Source organism: Labrus bergylta, chromosome 5, assembly GCF_963930695.1.
Source record: "Labrus bergylta chromosome 5, fLabBer1.1, whole genome shotgun sequence".
Classification (NCBI taxonomy): Eukaryota; Metazoa; Chordata; class Actinopteri; order Labriformes; family Labridae; genus Labrus; species Labrus bergylta.
The window spans coordinates 5,780,302-5,793,896 of record NC_089199.1 but is presented as its reverse complement, the minus strand read 5'-3'; the positions used below and the strand labels follow the sequence as shown (position 1 = coordinate 5,793,896).

The window sequence follows — 13,595 nt, the reverse complement described above, 5'->3', positions numbered from 1 at the left end:
TTAACCCAGCTGCTAACCATGTCTTAATTTCGCTCCATGTTTAAAGGCATTAACTGTGTTTCCTTTGCCAACTAACATTGCTAATTACTTTAGCTTATAATAACAATATTATATGATTATATGATATTAGCATTTAGCTCAAAGCTGTCTGTAAAAGCAGCCTTGGAGTTATTAGCACTCTTATCTTAAAATGAAAATCTTTTAATTATCTTCCTTCCATCCTTAATTTCTTATTTCTTGATATTTTTTCTGTTTCTATCCACTATGGCGAGGTCAAGGGATGGTCTTTGAGAAACAAATATTTATCCTACTGCTTAAGAGATAAGAGGTTTGTTGTTCTTTTATATTTGCTGCTCCACAAGTAGCGCAAGTGTTGTACCACCCAGAGAATATTTGCAGAGCTATAGTTTTATATACTAGGTCTGAGAATATCCATTTATTTAACAGCTCCTTTCTAATAAAATAAATATTTTAGCCTTGCTAATTAGCCTAATAAGAAACTGTAAACATACTAACATACTATGACAGTGAACTCATGATACTCATCATGTTTGCATTTCCATTCTCTGAGCATGTTAGCATCGTACATTAGCATTAGCATTTAGCTTGAAGGCAGCTCTTTTTACAAGCCGTTAACTGTTTCATTGATTTTCTCACTTAAATTAAAACATTTTGATTCATATTTTTACTAGGTAATGTTTCTGACATTTTTACAGTCTGCAAAATATTAAAATTAATTGATGAAAGATTGGCTGCATGGATTAGAAAGGGATTCTGATAAAAACACAAACCACTGTACAAATCTTCAATTTCACACACTGGTTCCTGAGTCAAACGCTTACTTAAGCCTTTTCAAATCATGCCACTGCTATTGACATGTGATTTGTTGCGTGCAAAATCGATTAGTTCCCCTGACAAGTTGAAGAAGTCAAACTGAGCCCTTGTGAATCTTTGTAGCTTCAAAATACATTTTGATATCTGTTAGCCCAACTGAGAAACTGAGCAGGTAGTTTCATTTTTAATTGTAAAACATTAAAACAAACATGTCGCAGATCTGATCATTTACAGCTGAAAAAAAAACTGTGACCAATGTTATTTCTCATGTGGTCTCTTCCCTCTTAAGACACTGAAGGCCAGAACAGAGCAGCAGGAAGAGGAGGTGGAGGAGGAGGGTGGCAGTCACATGGGAAGCAGTCAGGCTGCTGTCACATGGTTTTTGTTTGCAGGCTGAGCTGAGGGAAGGAGGAGTTTCCACCAGAAGTTTGTGTAAAAACCTGCACTTCTCTTTCATGTAGCCCCCCTCAACAACTAGTAGAGCTGCTCCAACCAAACTTCCATTAAATATTATGGAAATTCCTGCCATAAATCTAAAGGTAAGTTAACGTTTTACATGTTTTAAGAGTTTGAAGTGTTTTTAACCAAAGACTGTTGTAAACTTGTACCTCAGCTTTCAATGGTAGTTCTTCTGTTTTGCAACTACCTCTTTCTGCTTGTGACAGATCAGCTCACTAGCGACATATCAGTGGATTTTAGAAGGTATTTAAGAGAATTCCCCTCAACAAAAGTTAATTTAAGATCAGTGAATTGAAAGTTATGTTTTCATTGCTAAGCAACAGCCCTATAGAAAGAGTATTTATCCCTTTGTGGATGTTAGAAAGCAAACATAGTGATGAAATCACCTACAAACAAGATTCTTAATGTATAACTTTCAAACCAAACAAGAGCTGTTGGAAAAGTTCATGCAATGCTTGATAAGGAAATAAAATGTATAAACAAGGAAGTAACTTTTCTGTATGTGCACACATCAGTGTGTTGATGCCTGGATGGCACACCAAAACTTTTAAAAATGGAGAACCATGACAATAAAAGAAGCCTTTGTCTTTTTCTTTGAGGCTGAAATGGCTCCAATGCAGGTTGAGCAACTTCATTTCAAAGCTCAGAAACTTTTCCCTCTCAACATGCGATGTGAGAAGTTAGAACATAAAAATGAAGGAAGTGTAGAAGTTGCTTAAGGAGAACCTACACAGTGAATCATTTCTGGTTCATAACTTTAATGAGAAGTCAGATGAGAAGTCGCTGGAGCCTTGAAATCAGACAACCTGGTGCAGCTTCACATGTTGCATCTGATGCAAGCTCATCACATGTTTTCCATTTCGCTCTGGAGTTTCTGTCATCTGATCTCAAATGAACTGGCAACGTCTCTTATCACAAATTCTCCCTGATTTTCAATTATTGTATTTACTAAGTTGCTAATGCATGAATGAACGGTTTCCTTTGTTGAATGCCAGAAAAAATATTGGAGTGTGCTCTTGTCAAGATCAGAGTTTACGCCTCATAATGTCCAAACGACATCTTTAACACAGAGAGGTTTAGTTTAGTGAAAATGTAAAATATTCAGATGTTGGAGCCTTGACTGTTTGGAGTTTGATTGATGAACTATCTGTAACCTGTCTTAAAATTTGTAGATACATTTTCTGATGTCCCAGGGTTACATTCTGGAAAATATTTCATATATTCTTTAAACTTTTTTTAAAGGCTTCTCCTTTCTCTCTATTTTCCAGGCCATAGTGCTGGTACATTGGCTGCTTACGATATGGTGAGTCCTGCACAGTGTTTTTCTTCACAAACCTGAGGAATTTCTCTCCTCTTCTTGCACAAACACATCATCACACAGAGACTCAGAGTCTTGATTCATGCCTACTTTTGAACCTGCTCGTCTCATACTGAGATGCGACGCTGTCTTGTATAATTTTTCTCTTTTTTTTTTTTATCCTGCAGGGGTTGCATGGCGTGGCTGCCCTACTCTTATTCATGGGGGAACTTCAGTGTTTTAGCAATCGGGGTTTGGGCCATTGCACAGAGGGACTCGATTGATGCCGTGCTCATGGTGAGTTTTTTTTGTGTGTGTGCCTCGATTCCTTCACACTGGCTGTAATCTTAACATCATGTGACACGTACAGGAGTCTAACTATAGGCACAGCAATGCGTATCCGTGCTAACCTATTTGTCTGAGGAATCTGGGACAATCTGTGAGCATCCCTTTGAGAAAGATAGCCTTCTCTTAATTCAGCACGGAGTACAGTAACAGCAGCGTTCACAGTGTATTAGCTAATAGCAGCAGTCACACAAAAGGTGTTTCAGGCCACTCTGGCCATGTTAGTGCTGCTTTTAGGTTAGCCTCGTTTGATTTGGCAGAAATTAAAACTGAGTTATTTTAAGCTCCAACAGGATGGAAACCCAACGACCCCTCTGAACTCTGTGGTTTCTGTGGTAACAAGCAATGGCTCCTAACTGTTCCACCATGGCTAGTGAGTCCGCCGTCCAAATGTTTAGTGGAAGTTTTAAACAATATTTAACAAAATCAAAGTATTTCATAATGCATAGTGACGATGGTGTACATCTGATAGTCACTAAAGCAGCAACCAGAATAAATTGAACTGATTGAAAACAATTGCTATGGCCAAAAAAATAAATAAAAAATTGGTCCACGAGTCCGCTAATAAGTCCTAATCAGTGGTTTCTTGAAGTTGACTTGAACCAGAGACCCTATTGTGCCCAACTCAAGTCCCTACAGACTTAACTGGTTTATACAAAGGTTCTTGAGTGGTCAGTAAAGTTTTGAACCCTGCTGAAGCCTCTCAGCTCTGCTAAGAGTCCGCACCTCATTAAGATTTATGCCACTGGAAGTTTTTGGACTAATTCAGGCCTCACTCAGTTTTCTTAGGAAAGTCCAAAGGTTCTTACTCAGAAAATCCAGTCGGTCAGTTTGAATGTAGATATTAAGGCTGACTATTGGTGCTGTGTTCCTGGAAGGTGTCGCCCTAATTGGCCCAATCAAAACTGCGCCAGTCAAACCAGATCAGCTACTGGAACCTTTCACTGCAAGATTGCTTTGATTTAATGCAAGGTGTGTCCAGTCCTCTATCCCAGCAGCTACCAGCTTTGCAGTCTGTGGTGTGCTGAAATCAGGTTTGATGCACGACTGTGTGTGACTGAGCTGGAAGTGGAAATATTTTGTGTATTTGTAAGAATAATTCCAAAAAGAATTGCAGAACTCAATGCATCAAGTCACATGATGGATTTTAAATCATTTTAAACAAGAAAAACAAAATATGTTGGTAGGCTATTTCAAATGTATTTTTTTAGATTTATTTTTAGGCTTTTTCCGCCTTTAATGTAGCGATAGGAGAGTGGATAGAGTCAGAAATCAGGGAGAGAGAGAGTGGGGAAGGGAGCCATAGGTCAGATTGAAACCCTGGCCGACATCGGCTTGGACAACTACAGCCTCCACACATGTGGCGCGTTCACCAACCACTATAGGCTACTGTATTTAATTTTTTAACTCAAACACAACTCGAATGAAAGTGTCAGTAAATAAGTCAGACATGTTTTTAAATGGAGGAAAAGCCTCAATTTAACCTGAAATCAAGTATGTCCGACATGAAGATATCAAGAACAGGTATGTGCAACAACGACAGTTCCCTTCAGTTCCACGTTTTAGGCTATCTTTGTGAAAAATGGCTTCAGGCTGTCAGAACAAATACGTGACAGCTAAGGGTCAGGAAGAAACACCTTGAGTAAGAAACCTCCTGCCCAGAGTGATTTCTAAAGACACTTTTGACAGTTATGGATTCTGACAGACGTAGCCATCGGTCAGAAAGCACAGGGGAGCCCCTCTCACCACGGGTCCGTCAGAAAGGACTCCAAGATGGAGTAAAAAAAATCCGATCTGTGAGTTATACCTGCTTCCTCATGTGCCGTATATTCTACTGTATATATATCTATATTTGAGCATTGACTCCAGGCTTTGCTCAATCTCATGAGTCTGAAGTGATTTCTCTTTGTAAACTCATCAAATATTTAACCCACATTTTCTCTTTGTTTCTGGCAAAATATGGATTTGCCTGTCCAACATGTTAAAGGCAACAGAGAAAGTGTCTGTTCTTCTACGCTGCCTTCATATTTCACTGGTGTTACTTTCCCTCTAGTGTACTGTGTGTGGGGAAATTTGTGTGAATATGAAGACGTACTCGAGAAAAACTTAAATAATGTAATGGAGACACTGGAGATATTTCTTTCACTCAGATATTTTGAGTTTGAGTTTGGTTTGAAACGTCCTCTCATTATTGACACCAAAACAATTCATATCATGCAGGAAGAACTATTAATGTTCCTAGAACCCCGTTTAGAGGAACCTGTTTAGCTCCTGCTTCAGAGCATTTAACATGGCGGTGTGAATGAAAACACAGAAAAGTCCCCAGGGTGTTTAGTTCTCAAGGGACTCTTTAGTGGATGGTTAAAAAAGTCCCCAGAACTGTTTGGTTGTAGATGGCCATGAGATAAAAAAATCACGATGGGGTTAGTAATGTCAGACTTCAAATATTCAAGAAAAACAAAAATACAATGTAGGTTGAAGAGCCTGACACTCTCTTCTCATCTAACACACCTCTCTCTGTTTATCTCCTTCAGTTCCTGATGGGGATGCTTGCCTCGATATTGACCGACATCATCCATTTCAGCATCTATTACCCGACCAATGACCTGTCGTTAGACCGGGGGAACAACGTGTTTCGCTTCAGCGCTGGCATGGCGATCCTCAGCCTGCTGATCAAACCCGTGTCCTGCTTCTTCGTCTACCAAATGTACCGCGAGCGTGGAGGCGATTACAACGTTAACTTTGGTGAGTACAGCAGCATGAAGAGTTTTGGGAGTGATCATAGATTTATCGTTTAGAAGGGGAAATAATTAGAACATGAAACTTTCCCTGGATGGGATGCACACATCTGTGGCCCAGTGACCGTCGATACAAAGCTGTTTCACACAGAAGATGATGTGTCACCTTGAAACTAAACTACTACAACCTAAGGTCATAAACTACACCTAACCAGGCGTCTCATTTCAGACAGTTTCAACAAAATACAACAAAACAAATGCAGGCTGTATGAGGTTTCAGGAAATATAACGGGGTGTAGGCTGAATTAATTATCAAAAGGCTGGAGGTGGAGTCCATGGGTGGAGATACCAGGGGAGGGGAGGGGAGGGGATTTTTTTTTTAAACCAGAATCCCACTGTGACATCACAAGGAGAGCAAATTTGAAACGGAGCATTTGTCTCTGTGTTGTAAGACTTATGCAGACCACAAACAAACGACTGGATGGGTTTATTTCACATTTTGTGGGTCAGTAGAGACTCAGGTTACCCAAATATATTTTCAAAAACACTGTAGCAGGGGATTTTTCATAATATGACCCCTTTTAAAGGGAGTTCTGGTTAGAAAGTAGAGCCACTACTGACTAGATTCAGTCTTAAAAAATACATAAAGAGGAGTATATTGTCGCGCAAACATAGAAATGTCTTCCACAATTCAGTAAGGTGTAAGAGAGGCAGATGTTGCACACAAAAAATACAACAAAACAAGGTTTCTTTGTGCAAATACACCTCTTACTAAAAGTGCAGTCTAATATCTGTACTCTGAGGTTTTCCACTCCCCACAAATATACAACCCCCTCACCCCGAGTGTGACCAAAGCAGGCTGCATGGTGTGATGTGTGTGAGTGTGTCCAGCCGGGCTTTGAGCTCCTCCCTGTGTTGTTTAATGCAGTTGGTCATGAAAGTCCAGCCAAGTGCAACACAAACTGGGAGGCCTCTGCGTTAAAGCAGCGGCAGACGATTCCACAGTCAAACTAATAAGTCAGAGTCACAAGATGTTTCAGATGCGGCAAAAAAATATCTTGTGCTGCAGCCCGGAAATGATTTCTTCACGAGTTGTTTATAACATTTAAGAGACACCGTTTTCCACTGCAGCAGGGAGGAACAAATTGAACTCCAAAGCAGGCTGGGAAACGTACAATGCACCGTGATTGAAAACGTCACAGGATTAATGTGAAAGCAGCAGAGGCGGCGTGCACAGATTCAGTAGTTTTGCGAGTTGTTGACTGTTGATACAGCTCTCGGCTTGTGTGAGCAAACAAATGATAAGTACACTTCTTCCACTGAGCAGTCAGGAGAAGCTCATGATTAAAGTGTGTGTGTGTGTGTGTCCATTGATTTTTGGACTATCTGAGAGCTTTTCCATCAGAAATCTCAGTAAGCTGCGACATCTGCTGGACCTCTTAAATACTTAAACATGTTATTCATGGCATCATCTCTGAGAAGCAGCAGCTGTATTTATCATTTATTGTGCAGAAATGCAAAAGGGATTCCTTACAGGGATAGTGTCATTAAAAAAACAACAAATGACTTAAATCAAGAAGTCTGGATCTCGTTTTTTATGAAGTGTAACGTCCTCAGATAAAACAGTCAAGTTATTAAACGACACACTGGGAGAGTAATGAAATCTCTCCTGCATTGTGACAATCTCCTGACAAAGTGCGTCTCTTGGTTTGTCTGTTTGGAGGATAATTGAATATTGATGAATCTCCTCACACACACACACACACACACACACACACACACACACACACACACACACACACACAGCAGGTTCACTCTGATTGGCTGTGTAGTGACTGATGAACGTAGCTAATGTTCGTTTCAGACAATGTTTGCTTTTAATTTCTGTCTGATTGCATAGCCAGCATTAAAAAGGTCTCCCGCTGTGCAAAGCACTCTGGGAAACCAGGCAATCAGGTGCATATAGGCGTGAATTGTTGATTCAGGCATAAAAAGGATCCCTGCGTTGTGATTGGCGGCTGTCTCATGCTTGTTCAAATCATTCTGCTTTTCTGTATTTTGTGTCATTTTAATGTTGCTTTCATACGAGAGAGAGAGCGAGCAGGGAGAACATTAAATTACCTCCCCTGAATTTTTGTCCAATCATCATTCAGCTGGTTAACGTGGCAGCATGCACGCCTGTCAGGGTTTGGATTTTTGTACATGAAGGAGCAGTGTGAGTAGGGCCTCTGCTTGAGGCTGGCTGCAAGAGCCTTAAAAGTCACATAGGCCTACACACCCAGCCAAAAAAGAAAAAGAAATTAACACATTTACAGACTGGTATAAAACATGAAAAAGGTCTGAAAGTTATTGTCCTCATGGGTAAACACTGTATGGGTGTATGTGCGACAACAATGATGTCACTGATGGCGCACAATGTGTGAGTGAGTAGTGACTGAAATTATTTATATAGTGAGTTTGGATTTAGAATGTGCAGTTCAACAGGAATAGCAACGGTAACTAAGGGAGGGCGTGGTTTGGCAAGCTAGTAAGTTAATTCCTTGCAATGAGATCTAGCTGTTAATTTGTAATCCTCATGTGTTACAGACTATAAAAAACCTTCATGCTCCTATTCTTTTTTTTTTTGCTTGTCATCATTTCTGACCTCTAAGTCTTCTTCGCTGTCACTCTGCCATGTTTTTTACTTTTGTTGTCTTGTGTTTTTTCCTGTTCTGATTTCACCATTTGCCTCTCCTTTTTTTGTTTCTGTTCTCACCTCCCCGGCTGACTCTGACCTCTCAGACTTTGAGACCTCTGTGGACAGTCGATGCACCACGGATAGTGCTGACAGTGCTTTTATTGGCCGCCGCTTTTGAACACCCCCGGCTTCTTCTTCTTCTTCTTTCACCATTTCTTTCCTCCAATCATCCTCTTCCATCCCCTGCCACACAACTCAGGCTGCAGGGCAAAATTCAAACTTTTTCCCTCTTTTATTTCTTTCCCAAATGTAATCTCAGTTCTTGATGTTTCTCTTTTTTTCTATTTGTTTTTTCAACTGTTTATTCTCGCCTCAATCAGCCCTCCTTATCGTCTCCTACCTGCCTGATTGTGTTTGTCAGATCATGATTTTTGTGTTCACCTCTGTTGTTTTATATGTGTTTGTATGTTTCTGAGAGTTTGCTTCTGTATGTATTATTTATATTCTGTCTTCTCTCCAGACACCTCATTTGTGTTTTTGTATTCTGTCTGCATATTTCAAGCAGAGCTGCATCATGATGCTGCACATTCTCATATCTGCCTAATTACGCTCGACATAACGTAGACTTTTAATAGCAATGACTGTGACCTGTTTCTAAGTGTTTCTGAATAAGCTGCAGCTCTTTTAGGGAAGTATGACTGTGACTCTATGCTTTTAAATAAAGTTAAATTTTAAATAAATCACATTTGAGTTTAGTAGAATGAACACAAACCTTTGATAAATCATCATTATGTGGTGCATGTTTGTCACAGAAAAAGGACTCGGGGCCATGCAGAGGTAAGAGTGAGCGCTCCTTTGAACTTCAAGAAAAACATGTTATTACTATTCTGGCCATGTCAGAGATGGGGGGGGGGGGGTCCTTTAAAACTTTTCAGATGGATTACGTCAGTAAATAGTCTTTATAGAATTAATTATTAAGCATATTAACATTGGCACAGAGTGTGTGCTACTCCAAATAATCCCAGATTAAAAGGTGCTGCTCACGTGAGAAGATTGTTCAAACTCTAGTTCACAGATTATTGATGTTGTTGTTCTGCTCCTGCTAATCAGACGGTCGAGGATGTAAAAAAATGATGAAATGGGAGGAACTGTTTCCGACAGTGTGTCTGTCGAGATGAGGAACAAATTCAATCAATTTAAGATTTTTAAAAAAAACTTTAGCTGTGTTGGGAATCTGAGTGTGAGAAGGATTGAGAACCTGATTCACAAAGAATCGATTGTGGCTGTGGAAAATCTTAAAAAAAAAAAAAATTTGCAAAATTTGCTCCCGTTATGCTCCGTCTCAAAGTCTGATACACAAAGTGCAGCGTGATAAGGGCTTTAGTCAACAGCGCCTGTTTTGCAAAACCAATGTAGTTCAGCGTGGTGTCAGTGTGTGTTTTTGTATCTGCGCTCAAAGCAACTATTATTAGACGTTAATGTCACTTCTCCCTCACCTACAAATCAAGAAGGGGGAGGGGGGGAGGCGTGTGATACCGGCTTTATCTTTATGTAGCTTTATGTTTTTAGTCGTACGACCAAAATTTCGAACATGCCAGAAAATCATCCGAGCAGTCAGGAGCAGCTGATTAGGTTGTGATTGGCTGCCGTGTCCGGGGGAAGGGGTCCCCGTACACTGAACAACTAACGACACACAATGGTCTGAAATTTGGCCCAAATTCAAAAAATGTTGTCATACTACCTTAAAGAAATCTGGTCAGTACAGTGTAGACCTGTCTTTAGATGTCTTCTCAATTCTGTACTGAACTTTCTCCTCTGTGTTTGTAAATTAGACATTTTTTCAGTAAGGCAGATTTGCACAGAAATGGTCCAACTTTTCCCTAAATTACTACAACAAATGGCTCATTTGAATGCATGCACAAAGACAGTGTTTGCTCTGTGGCGCAGTCAGGGGTACATTTAACCCTTTACATGTGTACTTGGAATTAGACGGTGTCTTTTGGACTGGTGCCGAAAGGCAACGCAATCCTTTTTGTGAATCAGGACCTGAGTGTAGACTATGATGGCTGTCAAGAGACAAAACATTGCAACAAGGAAAAAACCAGGCTGCAATTTCAAAAAGTTAAAAAAACACATAACGAACAACAGTAACGTGCAAACAAATACATTAACAGCAATCACACTGCAAATACAAAAAACAATACTGAAGTCCTATAAAGTATTTGCCTTCTATTTGCTGTCAGTGTATTTTCTTGCAGCTTCCGTCAGCACTTTTGTTGTTGTGTTTGTTTTGGAAATGGCATTGTGTCTCCATTTGCAGTCCTAATGGAAATCTTTTGTGCTGTTGCAGTGTGTCTGCCCTTGCCAGCCACCATAGCAATCCTTTAAAAACCAAGAAAAGGAATAGTGTTAAAGAATGGTTTGTATGCACACAGCTTTAAAAATCTCTGATTATTAGTAGATGAAGAGTGTTCATATGATTATTATGAATATTAATAATACAGAGTCATGGCGGGGGTCTTTGTGTGTTGAAGACTTTGTGGGCTTCTCTCTGCAGGTTTCCCTTCAGTAACTCGAAACAGAGACGCCTACCAGTCCATCGACCAACAGGAGGAGTCTTCCGCCCCGGCGAACCCCTTCAACCAGCAGCAGGAGGTCAAAACAGCAGCAGCTCGCTCGTACTGAGAGGAGCAGCAACAATGCAGCATTTCCCTCTCCGCCCTCTTATGCAGCAGTGCAGCTCTTCGTTTACACTTCACATAAGTATTTATATTTTGTACGGGGGGGGGGAGGGGGGGTCTGCAGAAAACAGAATTTGATACATGTATGATTGGTGTGTTTGAATAAAATGCAGAGTAGTAACCCAATTAAATTCTCCCGTCAAAGGTCAGAACATTTTTTTTGCTGAGCTGGCACATTGCTGCTGAATAAATACAGAGGAACCCCCCCCCCCCACACACTCCCATGCTGTGTTACTGTTGTGTCTGCCGACTATTTTTAGTAGAGAGTGATGAATGTGTTCATCAGTTTACTTTCCCCCAGTGAGTCAGTTTTCTAACCGTGGTACACATTAAAGGGATAGTTCTGATTTTTTTAAAGAGGTCGTATGAGGTGATTTTCTACACATAGTTTAAGAGGATGAAATAGTGCAAGCTGTATGTGGACCGAGTCTGCTTCAAAACATACTTTTGCTTCCACTCTTCAAAAGATTTCAGATTAGTTAAAGTATGCTACATTTTCTCACACTAACTTTGTATCAGTTTGGCATTTCTAAGCATGGTGTGCACGATGTTGCATCATAGAGCCTTTTTTTTTTTAACGGGTCAGAAAGTGTGATAACAAGCTAAGTAAGAAAAATTGAGATTCTGCTTTGAATTTTAAAGACAGTGCATGCTTGTGTTCTTTAGCGTTGTTAAAACAGAGAGTTGTCCGGTCATCTTGTAGATTACAAAGAAATCTGTTCAGTGATAATGGACTCACTGTGCCGTCACTCTCTCCTCTGAATATAAACGTCAACACTCCTCATGCAACACTGAGACAACTCCATGTCTGTACTTATCATTAACTCCTGATTAATATGAAAATCAAACGAGGAATGCTTCAGCTAGCATCCTGCTAAATAGCACGACTGAACCAAAACTTATGGAAAGCGAGCGCTTACAAAAAGAAACAACAAACCAAACAACCCCCAGAAGTTTCTCTCTCTCTCTCTCTCTCTCTCTCTCTCTTTCTCTCTCTCTCTCTCTCTCTCTCTCTCTCTCTCTTCGGGTCAGTCTTAGTTTTTTGTCTCTTCATTAAAGTGAACATGAGCAGCTGATTCGATACTGTGAGCTGCCTGTGTAGGGAAACAGAGTTGTCATGTGGTTAAAAACAAAGTCCCAGATGAGAGAGATAAAGCTGTAGAAATATTAAGTGCAAAAAATAAGTGTACACGTTTTTAGAAATATAGAATATTTTGCCGGTTTATGGAGAGGAAAGCTGAAGAGTGACAATAGACACTGGGAGGAGAGAGCAGGTGAAGACGTGCAGCAAAAGGCAAAGGTCGGATTTGAACCCACACCCGCTGCGACGAGGGGCTATCCAGCGCCCAGAAAAGAAGTGTCTACTTAGTTATATTCATTTTTCTGAATGGGTTGGCTGATTTTACCCAAACATGTCAAGCTAAATATCCACAGCAGAACATGGACTAGCGTCTGTGACACCTCAGCTACATCCTCACCTTTAAAAAAAAAAAAAAAAATCTGAACTATCCCTTTAAGATTAATGTCTGGTACTCTTTATGATCTGTTTACAATGAAATTCACCTTGTTATGTTGCTCCAGTTAGCTTTAAGACACAGCAGCACTTAAAACACTGGATGCTTTCTCTCCTACGAGAGCCTGAAATCACAAATAATGACAATAAACGCCGTGCCTTAGAGATCTACTTCCTGCTTTTGTACTTTTACAACACGATGTGAAGTCAAGACCTTCAAGAAATGAATACCAAACTGAGGTTAAAAGCATTTTTCCCCTCATAACTGAGCAAGAAAAAACCCGCTAGCTTCTGTTCATTTTTCTAAAAGTTTGTTTATGCACATATTAAGAGTACAATGACGTCTGTTATTATGAAATAAACCTTAAAAGTGTTCAAATATAAAACCTTAATATGATTATTATTACACTGATATGCTTAAAAACACGTTTCTTTCTCTATTCAAAACAATTTATTTTAATATTTATCATCATTTTTCTGTAAGTAGGCGACCTCTAGACTTACTGAATTTGTTTTTGTGAAGTTAAACTTCCAGAAAGTACATTTCAGTCCACATGCTGTGCAGCCTCTTTGTTCCTGCTGTATAAAAACACTGTGATGCCAAATAACACATACTATAGAGTGATTTCATTATTGAAACGTTAACAGTACATGTAGCTCCTGAAATGCCTTCACTGTGTCACATTTGTACTCCCTGAATCCTGAATATAAAGTGTGCACTTGATGAAAGCGGTCAGAGTGGCTGCAGGGTTGATTTTTCTCTCTGATTGTGTCATTTGTTTTTTTTTAAAGTAATTTCTCTTTTGAAAGTGTTTCAGGTTATGAGTTCCTGTTTTGAAATCAAATCGTGATATCCTGCAGGAGAAAAAAACCAGGATGTGTTAACCGTGTTGGTCACAGCTGCAGTATGAATGCGTCTTTTACTCGTATAGATCATAAAGGAGGGAAATTATTCTCCTACATACCTCATGTAGTTTAACTTTCATATTTG

The 13,595-nt window shown here is 39.8% G+C and overlaps 1 protein-coding gene across 2 annotated transcripts; it reads left to right on the top strand.

Moving 5' to 3' along the window:
- The first annotated feature begins 1,224 nt into the window (after positions 1–1,224).
- agtrap (angiotensin II receptor-associated protein) lies at positions 1,225–13,358 on the top strand. Of its 2 annotated transcripts, none has more exons than XM_065954637.1 (5): positions 1,225–1,373; positions 2,562–2,596; positions 2,779–2,887; positions 5,470–5,680; positions 8,455–9,234. In XM_065954637.1, exons 1-5 carry the CDS (start codon positions 1,347–1,349, stop codon positions 8,526–8,528), a joined length of 456 nt encoding a protein of 151 aa, XP_065810709.1. In that variant the 5' UTR covers positions 1,225–1,346; the 3' UTR covers positions 8,529–9,234. The 2 variants fall into 2 exon arrangements, with proteins under 2 accessions (XP_065810709.1, XP_020484985.1); XM_020629329.3 differs by lacking the exon at positions 8,455–9,234 and adding an exon at positions 10,908–13,358 and having other exon boundaries at positions 1,228–1,373.
- Positions 13,359–13,595: the final 237 nt, after the last annotated feature.

Excerpts from the sequence above, each read along its gene's own strand:
- agtrap (XM_020629329.3), top strand. The coding sequence starts at position 1,347 with ATGGAAATTCCTGCCATAAATCTAAAG. Across the intron at positions 2,888-5,469 it reads CGATTGATGCCGTGCTCATG|TTCCTGATGGGGATGCTTGC; the intron begins GTGAGTTTTTTT and ends TATCTCCTTCAG. Across the intron at positions 5,681-10,907 it reads CGATTACAACGTTAACTTTG|GTTTCCCTTCAGTAACTCGA; the intron begins GTGAGTACAGCA and ends TTCTCTCTGCAG.